Raw genomic sequence first — 14937 nt, forward strand, 5'->3', positions numbered from 1 at the left:
GCAGTGTCCAGACAGCCTCCCCAAAAAGAATGATCCAATCCAAGATGTCAGGAGCACCCAGGGTGAGAAACTCTGCTTTAGCCCTCGGGAATAATTTGACCCTCTTTTCTTCAAAAGTCTCTCAGACGTTTGGTCCTGTCAGTTCACATTACATCTAAATGAGACCTATAATTCAGGGCTATCATTTACTGGGGGGAAAATGTTTATGCCGTTTAAAATCAGAACCTTGCCAGAATTTCCCCAGTAAAGCTGTGGACACATTCATTCTGACTCCAAAACGACCTCTTGGCAGAAGTGTGCAGGTCTTACAGATGGGCAATACCTTGTCTCTCTTGGGCTTGATTTCTCTAAAAACGTCACAGTAGCCCATCACAGCTTCCACAAATTTCAGCATCCCCAAGCCTGCCTTGCTCACGGCTTCCATTTCCTCAGTCGTGGTATTGAGGGTCTTCAAGAGGCCTAAAGGTCAAAGACGCAATGATTTCGATGAGCGGTGAGCTTCGTCTTGGGAAAATAAAAGGGGAAATAAACTGCCTACTAAAAGTAAGTGCAACTAGTTCCTTCTCCTCAGTAAGCCTGTGAGCGAGATCCAGACAGCTTTCCCATGGACAACAGGTGGGTCCAACCCCGAATGAATTTTGTGTAAGTGGATGTTTAAGATGTGAGTGAGGGGCACATGTTACTGCCACCCAGGACATCCTGTGACACAGGAGCTTCCATGTGATACCCAGCAGCCCCCGGGGACCCAGGGCATCAGTGGGGACCCCCCAACGGGGCATCAAGGTGGCTCAGAGCTGGAAGCTAACTGGGGTTCATAGGTCCTTACAGGGCACCATCACCTCCACCTGCACCCTCACCCTGGGAGTAACTTCACATAAATGGAAACCCATCCAACGATCGGGTAAAGAGAGGCCCTTGGGTTTTTGAGGTTGTTGCTATCCTTTGTGTTTCGATTAGCTTTGTTTTGTTTTTTTTTAAGTAGCTGAAAAAATGCATTGATGGTCAAGTTCTGAACAAACCACAGTGACACAATGAACTTTTATTGCCTTTGAAAAAGACTAACTAACATCATTCTCACTGGCTAAGCTCTGGGGCAGGTCAGCAATCAGGCTCAGGGGGAATGCAGGCATCTGTGACTGAAATGGGGGCATGGGGTGGGTGGGGCCGCCCCCCCCTCCTCACCCATCCTCCAGGACCTACAGAAGACTTCATACTGGCAAAAGGCACAAGGGAAGTCAAGGTTAGACCAATTCTTTTTTTCTTCCCCGAATACCCATTTTTAAAACTTGGGGTAAAATTCACATAACATTAAATGAACACGTTAAAGTGTACAATTAAACATGTTAAATAAACATGTTAAACAATAAACATGTTAAAGTGGCATTTAGTAGATTCACAAGATTTTGCAGGCCTCACCTCTATGTAGTTCCAAGACAGTCTCATCATCTCAAAAGGAAACTTCATAGCTATTAAGCAGTAACAACCCATTTCCCCTCCCCAAACCCTGGCAAACACTAATATGCTCTTCATCCCTGTGGATTTACCTATTTACCTATGGATATTTCATATAAATGGAATTACAGTACGTGACCTTTCATGCCTGGCTTCTTTCACTTAGCATCATGCCTTTGAGGGTCATCTATGCTGTAGCACACAGCAGCACTTTGTTCCTTTTAATGACTGAATAATATTCCATTGTGTGGATATGTTCTTTCTTGTTCATCCGTTCATCCATTGATAGATATTTGGGTTGTCTCCACCTTTTGGCTATTGTAAATAGTGCTATCAGGAACATCTGCGTATAAGCTTTTGTCTGAATACCTGTTTTCTATTCCTTGGGGTCTATACGTAGGCGTGGAGTGGTTGGGACACATGGAAATTCTATGATTAACTGTCTGAGGAGCTGCCAAACTGTTTTCCACACCACTTTACGTTTCTACAAACAACGTATGAGGCTTGCAAGTTCTCCATAGCCTCCCCGACACTTGTAGTTTTGTGTGGTTTTGTTTAAATTATACCATCCTAGTGGGTCTGAACGGTACCTCATTGTGGTCTGATCTGCGTTTTCCTAGTGACTGATGTTATGCATATTTTCATATGCTTATTGGCAATTTGTGTATCTTTTTTGGAGAAATGTCTATTCAAGTCCTCTGCCCACGAGACCAGTTCTTGGCACCACTACGCCCATCAGACAAGATACACAGAAGACAAGGCAGGGTGGGCTCCATGAGACAGTCACGTATCCTACTAGGGAAAACCAGACCCGTTGCTGAATCACACATTCAGCAGGCATCCACTGCCACTGCCCAACCAGCAACCATCCTCCCTGCCGCTGTCTTCCTCTGGGGACGATCATTCCCCCTCTTCTATCGGCAACGCCACGGCGACACCATCTGACCACGATGGGCGGGTCTGCCTGAGACAAGCCCTCTCCTCGCTCTCCCTCCTGGCCCCAGAGACTGAGCCGCCAGGCTGACAACCAGCCTGGCGGTTCCTACATCTGTCTACACTCACCTCTGATGTTTTTAACTTGGCTCTGGGTAATTGAATCAAAGTCAATCTCCATCAGAGACCTCAGGAAGTTGGGGTCGGACATCATGCCTTTGGCGGTTTTCCAGTTGAGTTCTTTGTACCCCTTCACGATGAGGATGCATTCACAGACCGTCTGCACCTGCTTCGGGGGCTTAGCAAATGACCTGGGGAGAAACGGATGCACACGCGGGTCAGACACAGGATGTGGCCAGGATCTGGCCCGCATGAGAGTTCCGAAAAAATGGTGAGTCGTTTCTTGGATGTGATACTGCGTGGAAACAACGGAAGCCACGTCCCAACACCGACTTGTGCTCCTGGGGGTGGGCTTCTCCAAGGGCAGGGACTGGGTCTCATCCATCATGCGCCACATCAGGCTCCTGGGATCGGACTGGGCACCAGGAACACAGCAGGGTGTCATTCAATGCAAACCCAGGCCACCCCTGAATCAGCAGCTCAGGGTGGCGCCTGAGAATCTGGGTTTTTAATGACACCCTGGGGTGACTCCTCAGACTCTAGGTGGTGGCCGCTGTCATTACTGTCATTATCGTCATCATCCTATTTTTCACTTACGAGGTAAAGAAACAGAGCTCAAGTGTTTGGATGGCCTGCCTGGGTCCACACAGCCCACCCCGCACCCCGGCATCCCTCAGGCTATGGAAGCTGTTGTCTCTGCCTTTGATGAAGCTAGACCATCACTCTGCTGTTCCAACACTCAACACTCGAGGGTTCAGCACCCTCGACCCTCCGGAGAACTGGAAACCCAAACGCATCAGGAGACGGAAAGGCTGCATCGGCATAAAGACCCAAGAAGGAATGAGCCGCACACTGACTGTACCCAGTGGGCCCGCTTGGCTGGCTACCAGTGGCGGCTGGGCAAAGTCTATAAAAGCCGTGTTGGGGCTTCCCTGGTAGCGCAGTGGTTGAGAGTCCGCCTGCCGATGCAGGGGACACGGGTTCGTGCCCCGGTCCGGGAGGATCCCACATGCCGCGGATTGGTTGGGCCCGTGAGCCGTGGCCGCTGAGCCTGCGTGTCCGGAGCCTGTGCTCCACAACGGGAGAGGCCACAACAGTGAGAGGCCCACATACAGGGAAAAAAAAAAAAAAAAAAAGCCGTGGAGACGGAAGAACAAAGAAAACGATGAAGAAAAAGCAAAGGAAAGGAAGAGCCCCTGGAGGGCAGGGAGCAGCCTGGGGAGAGGCCAGAGTGCCCCAGAGGGAGGCAGAGGGAGACACAGAGAGAGAACAACCTGACCCGCACAGCAGTGTGGAGGCTCTGACCCGGCAACCCCCAGACCCCTCTTGGCCCCGGGACCGCCACCCACTGCCTGAGGAGCCACACAGCTGAGGGACAAGCCAGGGCAGTGACTCCAGCAGAAAGGCCGACGATTAAAGTAATGGTCCTGAGTCACCAGGGGAAGGTTCAATTACGCAGCACTAGGCGCTTACCTACCGACAGCAGGCACGCTGCCAACTGTTTTTAAAAGATTCCCTTCAGGGCTGATGAACGTCAGGCCCCGGCCACTGCTCTCTGAATAATCCGAGGAGCAGGGATTATTATTATTGTTATTATTATCAGCGAGATGTTTTCAGACACAAGTCAGAAAAAGTCTCGGGGTGGCGTCCTGAGCCCTCCGGAAAGTTAGGAATGGTCCGGGGTTCTCAGCTTTCCCGTCTATGAAATGGGGAAGCGGAACCGGAACCTTTCAGCTCCCACAGCCTTGGAGTGAAGTTCTCTGTTACCACTTTACAAACTATGCCCAGGAACCTCGTTTATCCAGAGCACAGCGTTGTGGTGCCAGATAACCGAGGGGTTTGAAAGACTAAGGTTACAAGTCTGAGAAGTGAAAGCGTTTCTGTTTCATTAGATTTCTTTCTCCTATCACAGAAGAAACTCAGGTGGTGCAGGGGGTAAGACTCCACGCTCCCACTGCAGGGGGCCCAGGTCCGATCCTTGGTCTGGGAACTAGATCCCGCATGTCACAACTAAGAGTCCGCACACCACATCTAAGAGCCCACATGCCACAGCTAAGAGTCCACATGCTGCAACTAAGACCCAGCGCAGCCAAAATAAATAAATAAATATTTTTTAAAAAGAAAAGAAAAGACTCAGGGAGGGAGAGACAGACAGACAGCGGTGACGCCGTGCTGCCTTCCTGGAGGAGAATACCCATCACAAGCCCCACTCCCCACCCCCTCACTCTACCCCAGACCCTCTGACCGTCTCCGCTTTTCCCCCCGAGTCAAGCTCCTTCCAGCCCCGCTCCAGCCTCCATCCCACGTCTCAGTTTAAATGTCACTTCCTGGGGGTCCTCTTCCCTGTCTACCCACCCCCCAGACTAGTTCAGGTCCCCCATTATCCACAGTCGTAGCAACCAAGACCCTCCCTTCCTGACCTCCTCCTGGGTAATTTTACTGTACACGTGAGATTCCCATGTGCACACCCGTGCCTCCCCCAGACCGTCGGCTGGCTCCATGCAGTGAAGACCCCCTGCCTGGCCCATTGCCTCTCAGCCCCAGTGCCGGCACAGGGTGGGCGGGCGGTAGGCACCCAATGATACTGAATGAAGGAAAGGAAGAAAAGTAAAATTGCAGGCCAGTAACAAAGGGAGCCTTTTATACTCCAGAGAAACACCCACCACTAATCTTCATTACTCTTAAATCTTCCTGCCTTAACACTTAATGATCTCTGCAAAGGGGATTGAGCATTACAGAAAGGAAGTGCTATTTAAAGAATTAAAGGATTATAAAATTGTCAAGGCCTAAATGCTGGTTCATCACTCTTAACTTCCGAATGGGCTAAACAAAGCCAGACTGTAGTCATCTGGATCCAAACTCATTAAACCCAAAGAAAAATCCCAAAGAGATCAAAGATTTAAATGTAAACACTATAAAAGTATTAAACTATAAAAGTACAGGATGAAACCATGGGGAAATTATTTTACAATCTTCCAGTTGCAAGGCCTTTTAAGGATGAGGTAACAGCGAAAGCCACAAAATAAAATATTGCTAAAATCTGCCACATAAAACTAAAAATTTATACACGGCAAACACAAACACACACAGAAACCTCCTAAATAAAGTCAAATGGCTGATGACAAACTGGGAAAACTATCTGCAACTCACATCACGAATAAAAACTAGTCTCCCCATTATATAAAAAGCCCATGGAAATGGATAAGAAAAAAAAAAAAGCAACAATAACAACAATCCAAAAGATAAATGGGCAAAGCACATAAACAGTTCGCAGAAAATGAAATACACAGGACTCTTACACACATTTTTCACATATGAAAAAAAGGCCGACCTCACTCATCAAAAGGGAAATGCACATTACAACTACACAAATACCATTTTTCATCTATAAAACAAGCAAAAATGCAAGTGTTTAGTAGCGCCCTCTGTTGGTAAGGCCTTGAAAAAGCAGGTACTCGCATGTATTGCCAGTGGGAGTGTAAATCCGTTCCATACCTACCGGTGGGCATTACGCAACAGCTACAGACATTATAAACACACACACCTTGGAACCCAGCAATTCCACTTCTGCAAATGTGTCCTTCCAGTGGACTTGTGTATAGTGAAGTAAGGCAGGGTTATTCTTTGCCACACTGTTTGTAAAGGCAAAAGACTGGAAATAAGCTAAAAATTCATAAATTGAGGTTGATTAAATAAATGATGGCACAGCTATCCAATGGATTACGATGAACTTTTTTTTTTTTTTTTCGGTACGCGGGCCTCTCACTGTTGTGGCCTCTCCCGTTGCGGAGCACAGGCTACGGACGTGCAGTCTCAGAGGCCATGGCTCACGGGCCCAGCCGCTCCGCGGCATGTGGGATCTTCCCGGACCGGGGCACGAACCCGTGTCCCCTGCATCGGCAGGCGGACTCTCAACCACTGCGCCACCGGGGAAGCCCATGATGAACTATTTTTAAATATTGAGGAAGTTCTCATATAACGACACGCAAAAGATCTCCAAGGTCTCAAGCAAAAACACCAAGATGCAGAAAAATATGTATAGTATATTTATTACCAATTATATTTCAAAAGGAAAGAAAAAAGGCTACGGAAGTATCCCTTGTTCTACAACCCTTAGAGCCCAACGTCGGGAACTGAAGAGACACTTGTATATCTGGTTGCCTTGAACATGTACAAAAGCTGTCTGAATGGATATGTAGGAAATGAATGGCAACAGTTACCTGGCGTGTGGTGAGGGGAACTAAGCTGATGGCAGACAGGTGAGAGGGGGCTTTTCATAGCACATCATTTTGATGTTGGAACCATGACCCTAGCTAATGTTTACATGGCACTGACTCTGTGCTCAACCCAGTTCTGAGAGCTCTTTACGTAATAGCTCACTGGATCCTCGTAACAACCCCGATGCCATGGGGACAATTATTATCATCCACATTTTACAAACAAGGAAATTGCAGCACAGAGAGGTTAGGTGACTTGCCGAAGGTCACACAGCCAGTAAGAAGCAAAGCCACGCATCAACATGTGACCTGTTCCAATAATTACAATTTTAAAAATTACTCCTTTTGGGCCCTAGGCCACTTTCATTTTCTCGGGGGTGATGCAGGCACCCCATCTAACTGCAGGGGACACATATCAAACTCTCTATGTGGTCCCATGGAAATCCACTCTTGGATTAAATAAATACTCCTTCCAAATAAACGCTCAAAAACCCTTCCCAACTCTCTGCTCTCAGGATGTTTTTAAGCTGCTGGCCTGGGGGTAGAGCCCCAAATCTGTATAAGCAGTGGTTGGATGTTTCCCTTGGAAATGTGCATGCTGAGGGTCTCTCCCACGACTCAGTCTAAACTTCCAGCGCTGCTACTGCAGTTTTAAAATGTCCATCCTGGGCTTCCCTGGTGGCGCAGTGGTTGAGAGTCCGCCTGTCGATGCAGGGGACGTGGGTTCGTGCCCCGGTCCGGGAGGATCCCACATGCTGCAGAGCGGCTGGGCCCGTGAGCCATGGCCGCTGGGCCTGCGCGTCCGGAGCCTGTGCTCCGCAGCGGCAGAGGCCACAGCGGTGAGAGGCCCGCGTACCGCAAAAAAAAATAATAATAAATAAAAATAAGTAAAACGTCCATCCTTATACCTTCATTGCAATCACACTGCAAAGCTCTGAAATCATAACCTCAGCAGCAGCTCTGGATGACCCCCCAGGAGGTACTCGGGCCCCCTGCCCTGGAACTGGCTGAACGCTCTGTTCAATCCACATGTTTCACAAATGAGCCAACAGCCAGAGCACAACCCTGGACGAGGGATGTTGCTCAGCCCTTAGCAAAGGAGATGAGCTCAGAGAAGCAGCACCATCCCGCCAGGAACACAAAACGCAGGGTCAGCTTCCAGCCTGCAGACAGGAGTCTCTCTCACAGGAGACCTGACTGCGGGACCAGAAGGATGGAACCCCTTCTGAAAATGAGGCCGTGATGGGGAGTGAGGAGAGAGCCGAGGCTCCTAGTGCAGGGACACGCGTGGGGGGTCTGGCAGCACGATGATGGGCGGGGGTGGTGGAAGGACAGACAGGACACCATTTCTTCCTGGCTTCACTCACGGTGCTAAACTTACCAGTGAGATCCACCAACGGTGCCCTGGGGGGACCACGCCCCGCGGGGGGAGGGGAGAAAGCTCCACACCAGACCCCTCTTCTGGACAGCAAATGGGCCCTCTGGCTGCGGGGGATGGAGTCATTTTACAGACTGATGTGCAGAATGTCTGGGGCCACAGTAAAGACTCACTCTCCCAGGGCTTCCCTGGCGGTCCAGTGGTTAGGGCTCAGCGCTTTCACTGCCAGGGCCCAGGTTTAACCCCTGGTCAGGGGACTAAGATCCCACAAGCCACGCGGTATGGCAAAAAAACAAAAACAAACAAACAAACAAAAAACACTACTCTCCCCACCTGTAAAAGGCCATCATTTGGCTAGAAAGGGATGAGGGCATCTCCCATCCACTCTCGGCCTGTGGCACACCTTGCCTGCATCCAGGGCCCTGCTTCTTTTAGGGCAGACACTCCTCTGTCCTTCCCGTAAAAAGGACTGACTGACAAGGCTCCAGCTCTCCCACCAGCCGCTTCTGGAACCCAGTCTCCTTCTGTGACTCAGCCTGGGTTCAAGGCCAGTGGGCCATGGCACCAACTGGCTGGGAGGCCTGAGGCAAGTCAGCTCACCTCCCTGGGCTCCACGTCCCTCATGTGCAAATGAAGACAATTAACAACCCCCACCATGGAAAGGGCCTGGCACAGCAGCCGGCACAGAAATGCCGAACAACCATGATTATCTCATAATTACTGTCAGGAGTGACACTGGTGGCCAAGCACACTGGGAGCTTGCCAGCCATTACCTGATCTCGGTCACATCTGACTTGTCCAGTTTCTGCAGCTCCAGCTTGGCGCCCTCCAGGATGGGCATGACCTCGGCCAGGGCCATCTCGGCCTCAGTCTTCTCCGCCGCGATGATCTTGTTTTGCTCCTCTATTTCCATGGCTTTTTCCTCCGCCAGCTTCTTCTTTTCCTCCGCTGTGGGGGGGAGGGGGAGGTCAGTGAAGGCCCTGGGGCATGGGGAGGATGGACCACCGCTCCTGAGCCAAAGCAGCGCAGCCCTCAAAGGTGGGCGCTGGGCGGAGGGGGCTGAATGAGCTTCGGCTAATATGGCGGCCTTGGGCGTTGCCACTGGGACAGATGTCCTCACGGCGCCTGGGGTCCCCAACACAGGGACAGCTGCTGCGACTCTGACCCTCCTTGACTGGCCCACCTGTGTACCCCTCCCCCTGTCCCACTCCATCCCACAAGACAGCCTCCAGCCCTGCTTGGCCAGTGTTAGCTGAGGCCATCAGAGCTGCCTTCCCTGCTTTTCTGGCTCCCTGACCTCTCTCTGGCTCTTCATCAGCTTTTCCTACATTCATTCAGCCCAGCTCAAAAGCCACCCTCCCCTGAGGTCACTTCCAGTCTCATCACTCTGTTTATTTGCTTCGTGCCACTAATCACAATCTGAAATTTCATCTGATCATTGGCTTGTTGATCGGGCCCACTCACTAGAACGTAAGCATCTCCCCGAGGGCTGTGAGCCCAGTGTTTAGAACAAAGCTTGGCTCGTAGTAGGTGGACTGGCCTGAATAGTGTCCCCCTCAAAATTCATGGCCACCCAGAACCTCAGAAAGTCACCTTATTTGGAAAGAGAGTCTTTGTAGATGTAATTAGTTAACACGGGGTCATACTGGGTTAGGGTAGGTCCTAAATCCAATGACTGTGTCCTTATAAGAAGGCCATGTGAAGACAGAGAGGGGGAAAGGTCACGTGACAGTGGAGGGGCAGAGATGGGAGGGATGCGTCTACAAGCCAAGGAATGCCCAGGATTGCGGGCCACCACCAGAAGCTGGGAGAGGCCAGGAAGGATCCTCCCCTAGAGCCTCTGGAAGGAGCAGGGCCCTGCCAAGACCTTCATTTCAGACTTCTATCCTCCAGAACCGCGAGAGAATAAATAAACGCCTGTTGCTTTAAGCCACCCAGTTTGTGGTGCTTTGTTACGGCAGCCCTAGGAAAAGAACACAGTAGGTATTCAATAAACGTATGCTGAATTCGGTAGTCTCTCCCTGATGGGGCGTTGTCTCGGGACTCATCCTCACAAGTCAACAAGCAAGCATTCAGGTTGGCTGATTCAAAAAGTGAACTCCAGGAGAACGTCTAACCGATCCAGCCAGGGCTGGAACAAGCCCAACCCGACAGCCCAGACTCCGGGTCAAGAGCAGACAGGGTGCCAAAGCCAAGTTGGGGTGCTGTGACCAGAGTAATGAAAAATGGATCCTGTGGATAGGGCCTGACACGATATGGCTGGAATTGAACTGAACCAAGGTCATGCGCAGACGCGACGCAAACATGGGCTAGGAAGAGAATACCCAGACGCAGGGAGGTTGAGTGGCTTCTGCAGAAATCCGAGGATGAGCCGAGGACACGCAGCAGAACACAGGATCCTGAGAGACGATGGAAACGGGAGCCCCAAGACCCAGGGAGAAGGGTTAGGGGTCGTGGCAGAGCTGCAGCTTAGGGTTGTCCTGTGTGAGAGTCGTGTAGAGTAAGCCAGTTCCAGGACTTCCCTGGTGGTCCAGTGGTTAAGACTCCACACTCCCAATGCAGGGGGCCCGGGTTCGAGCCCTGGTCAGGGAACTAGATCCCACGTGCATGCCGCAACTAAAAAAAAAAAAAAAAAAGATCCCGCATGCCTCAACAAAGATCCCGTGTGCCGCAACTAAGACCCAGCAAAGCCAAATAAATAAAAAGAAAGAAAGCCAATTTCTTAGAGCAGGAGGGAACCAGACCAAGAGCAGCCGCCAGGCCAGGAAGATCAGGTGAGGGGCCCAAGAAAGAATCCGGAAACAGGCTCACATTAGAACCAAGAAAGTCCCAAGTGAATGATGCTCAGGCTGAGGTCATTTAAACCGACCCAGTTCACTAGCTCGTTGAGGGTAAAGAGATGACTTTTCCACATCCTGGCAAATCCTCTAGCTACCTGCTGTGGGTCCTGCATATGGTAACGACTTAGTGCCTATTATAGGGGGCTTGATGCTAACTCAGAAAAAATAGCAATGGGAGGGTCAAAAGATGCCAGTTCCTACAAGTGGCTTCCCAGGGATGTCCCCCAGTGGAGCTCTGTCGTGTTTTGGGGTTTTTTTGGCGGGGTGGGGTGTGGGGTGTCCCGACCCCCAGAGTTGGACCCGCACTCACCTATGGCTGTATTGGTGGCTATCTCCTCCAGCAGGGCCTCGCAGGCAGCCGACTTCTCCACCAGCACAATCTTCTGCTCGGCCAGCTTCTGGTTCAGCTCGTCCAGATGGATGGTGGCCTCCTTCAGCTTGTCCAGCCCCCCCTCCAGACGCTTGCACTGAGCTGAGGAAAGGGAACACAGGTATTCACCCTCCAGGGAGCGCAGTTCCCAGCACACCCAGACAAGCGTTCCAGTGTGATTCGTCCAAGTTGGGCTCACCGGAAAAAAAAAAAATCATTTTCATGAGATGTCAAGCATCTATCAGTACCTCCATTGCCGTTTGGAGATGGCATCTTCCAAAATGAATGTATTTCTGAAAATAACCATTTGTTTGGCCAACAACCAGAGCCAGAGCATTTTTTTTTTTTTTTTTTTTTTGCCCTGTGTCCCGGCGCTTGAGGATAGAACCCGCGGAATGGAAGCCGCCGGTACCGAAGACATGACGCCGAGGGGGCCGGAGCCCTTTCCCTCTACCTCCGTACATTACGCGGACCGGGACCGCACGCCCGAGCCAGAGCATTTTTAAAAAACATTTTCCGGGCTTCCCTGGTGGCGCAGTGGTTGACAATCCGCCTGCCGATGCAGGGGACGCGGGTTCGTGCCCCAGTCCGGGAAGATCCCACATGCCGCAGAGCGGCTGGGCCCGTGAGCCATGGCCGCTGAGCCTGTGCGTCTGGAGCCTGTGCTCCGCAACGGGAGAGGCAACATTTTCCAACAGAGCATGTTGCTCTTATCAAATAGTATCTCTAATGCAGTGAAAATTTAGAGCTAAGAAAGTGCATGGCCCAGCACAGAAAAACAAAAATAAAAGCATGCCAGGGTCCTGCCCACACAGACGAATCACTCTGAAATGCAAAATCCAAAATGTGCTTTGCTTTGCCTCAATCCTGAGTATGCCTGATCTTGCTAAGAAATGTCTGCTTAAGGAAAAGATCAGCAGTTGGATCTTTATTCGTAAGTAATAACAATTCCTGTTAACCATCCCATTCCCAAGTCTTACCTATATTATACTGAGTTTTCTCAGCCAGTAATTTCGAATACGTGTTAATAAAATCCAGGTAGTTCTTGGGAGTTACGTAGTTGCTGCGCCTCAGTTTTTGTAGAAATTGTTTACTGAATTCACCCACGGATTCGTGGACCAAAACAACATGTTCTACCAGATCTTCCATATTTTCTACTGGGATCAGTGGATTAGTCCCTGAAGAGGAAGGAATGGAAAAGAGTGGCTCATAAAAAAGGAAAGGAGCAGTTCCTCAAAGAGTTAAACACGGAATTCCCATGTGACCCAACAATTCCACTCCTAAGTTTGTACCCAAAAGAACTGAAAAGTGGACACAAAGAGATTCTTGGATGCCAATGTTCATAGCAGCACTATTCACAGTAGCCAAAGGTGGGAACCATATCCAAATGTCCATCAACAGATGGATGGATAAACAACATATGGTCTGTCCATAAACGGAATATTATTCAGCCTTGAACAAGAAGGAAATTCTGACACACGCCACAACATGAACAAACCTGGAAAACACGCTAAGTAAAAGAAGCTAGACACAAAAGGACAAATGTTTCATGATTTGACTTCCATGAAATATCTAGAGTTGGCAAATTTGTAGAGACAGAAAGTATATTAGAGGTTCCCAGGGGTTGGGGGCAGGTCTGGGAGGACAAGCAGTGAGTGTCCAGTGGGGACAGAGTTCCAGTTTTAAAGATGAAAAAGGTTCTGGAGATGGATGGTGGTAGCAGTTGCACAGCAGTGTGAATGTAGTTAGTGTAACAGAGCACACTTAAAATGGCTAAAAACGGTTAAAATGGCAAATTTTATATTATATACATTTTATCACAATAAAATACGATATACAAATGTCTTCATAGAAAAGAGCAGTTATCACTTGTCAGTGGCTTTTCTGGACCACAACACTGATCCACGCTCTGGCAATTTCTCTAAGAACACAGAAAGCCAATTCTCTGTCCCTACTGGTAGGAAGGCCAAGACAGTGTAGTAGGAGGGGCTTGAGATTCCAGGAGAGAAATTTGCTCAGTGTCCCTGCTGTATCCCCCGTACCCAGCACATATGGGGCACAAGGTAGGTCTTCCTGTAAGTCTGCTGAAAGAATTAATAATCACTCCCGGTGCCCAAACCACATCACTTGGATTATCTCACATATTGCAAAATATTTTCACCTCAAAGCAGAAAATGAATGAAGGAAGTATGACCAAAAGCATGTATTCACCCAGATTCTGCATATTTGACCTTGAATTATACCAGGGATTAGCAAACCACAGCCATGGGACAATTTGACAGCATGCATGAAAAGCTTTGCCTCACAAATAGCCATACGTTTGGGTACAGTCATCCCAATTCCAGAGATATAACCTAAGGAAAAAAACTCTGAGCAAACTCCACGCAGCATTATTTATGATACTGAATCACTGAATACTGAAAGCAAAGCTAAGTGCTAATGCACGGAGGTGCCTAACAAGCCTATGAAAGCTAAGGCACATCTATATCAGGATTGGCAACCTACAGCCTGCAGGACAAATCCGGCCTACCACCTGTTTTTGTAAATAAAGCTTTATCGGCACACAACCATGCCCGTTCATTTACATATTGTCTAGGGCTGCTTTCCTGATGTGATGGTGGAATTGAGTAGTTGCAACAGAGACCATATGACCTGCAAAGCTGAAAACGTTTATCATCCGGTCATTTACAGAAAAAGTTTGCTGATCCCTGAGTTACATCATCAGGAAAGAGTCATTTTCGTAGCCCCCTTCCCCAGAAGACTGCAACCTGCCTACCAAGTGGGACTAGTTATTTATTTATTGAAGACGTCTTTATAAGGCTGACGCTATTTACAAGGTCACCCAGTGTCATAAATCTGCTCAAGTTAAGTCCAGATAAAAAGTTTTTCCCTGAGTATAAACTGACTTGCTTTCTTATTTTGAAGATTAAAATTAATAATCAAGGCCTTAGGGCTTGGAAACTGTAGAGCAAAATCAGCACTGATGGGGCTTCCCTGGTGGCGCAGTGGTTGAGAGTCCGCCTGCCGATGCAGGGGACACGGGTTCGTGCCCAAGTCCGGGAAGATCCCACATGCCACGGAGCGGCTGGGCCTGTGAGCCATGGCCGCTGAGCCTGTGCGTCCGGAGCCTGTGCTCCGCAACGGGAGAGGCCACAACGGTGAGAGGCCCGTGTACCGCAAAAAATAATAATAATACATTAATTAATTAATTAATTAATAATTTAAAAAATCAGCACTGATGGATAATCAGTTTACTGAAAGGTCCTTCAGGCCTCCTTGGGGTCAGGGGTCAGCACACTTTTTCTGTAAAGAGCCAAACAGTAAATATTTAGGCTGTGTGGGCCATACAGTCTCTGTGGCAATTACTCAGCTTTGTGGTTGTAGCATAAAAGCAGCCATAGACAGTATGTTTATTACATGTGTTCCAATAAAACTGCATTTACCAAGACGAGCGGTGGGCTGAATTTGGCCTTCAGGCCAGGGTTTGCTGACCCCTACTTTGGATGATACCTAATCAATTTTTATCCCATGTTGTCCTTGTAAATCCCCCGAAATCTCTTTGGACTAAAACGCAACATAAATCAAAACACACTAACAAACTAAAACACCATTCACGGCCATGGGGGT

The 14937-nt window shown here is 49.2% G+C and overlaps 1 protein-coding gene across 2 annotated transcripts in view; it reads right to left on the minus strand.

The window, feature by feature from the left end:
* Positions 1-14937, minus strand: part of DNAH10 (dynein axonemal heavy chain 10) — a 149779-nt gene that overhangs the window by 20698 nt on the left and 114144 nt on the right. For both annotated transcript variants that reach the window (XM_081252370.1, XM_081252371.1), the window contains 5 exons: positions 12291-12488; positions 11251-11412; positions 8874-9048; positions 2515-2696; positions 323-459 (listed from right to left, as the gene is read on the minus strand). In XM_081252370.1, coding sequence (XP_081108496.1) covers positions 323-459; positions 2515-2696; positions 8874-9048; positions 11251-11412; positions 12291-12488 — 854 coding nt within the window. The remainder of the gene's footprint in view (positions 1-322; positions 460-2514; positions 2697-8873; positions 9049-11250; positions 11413-12290; positions 12489-14937) is intronic.

The sequence above is a fragment of the Mesoplodon bidens genome, assembly GCF_964165515.1.
Source record: "Mesoplodon bidens genome assembly, chromosome: 13".
NCBI lineage: Eukaryota > Metazoa > Chordata > Mammalia > Artiodactyla > Ziphiidae > Mesoplodon > Mesoplodon bidens.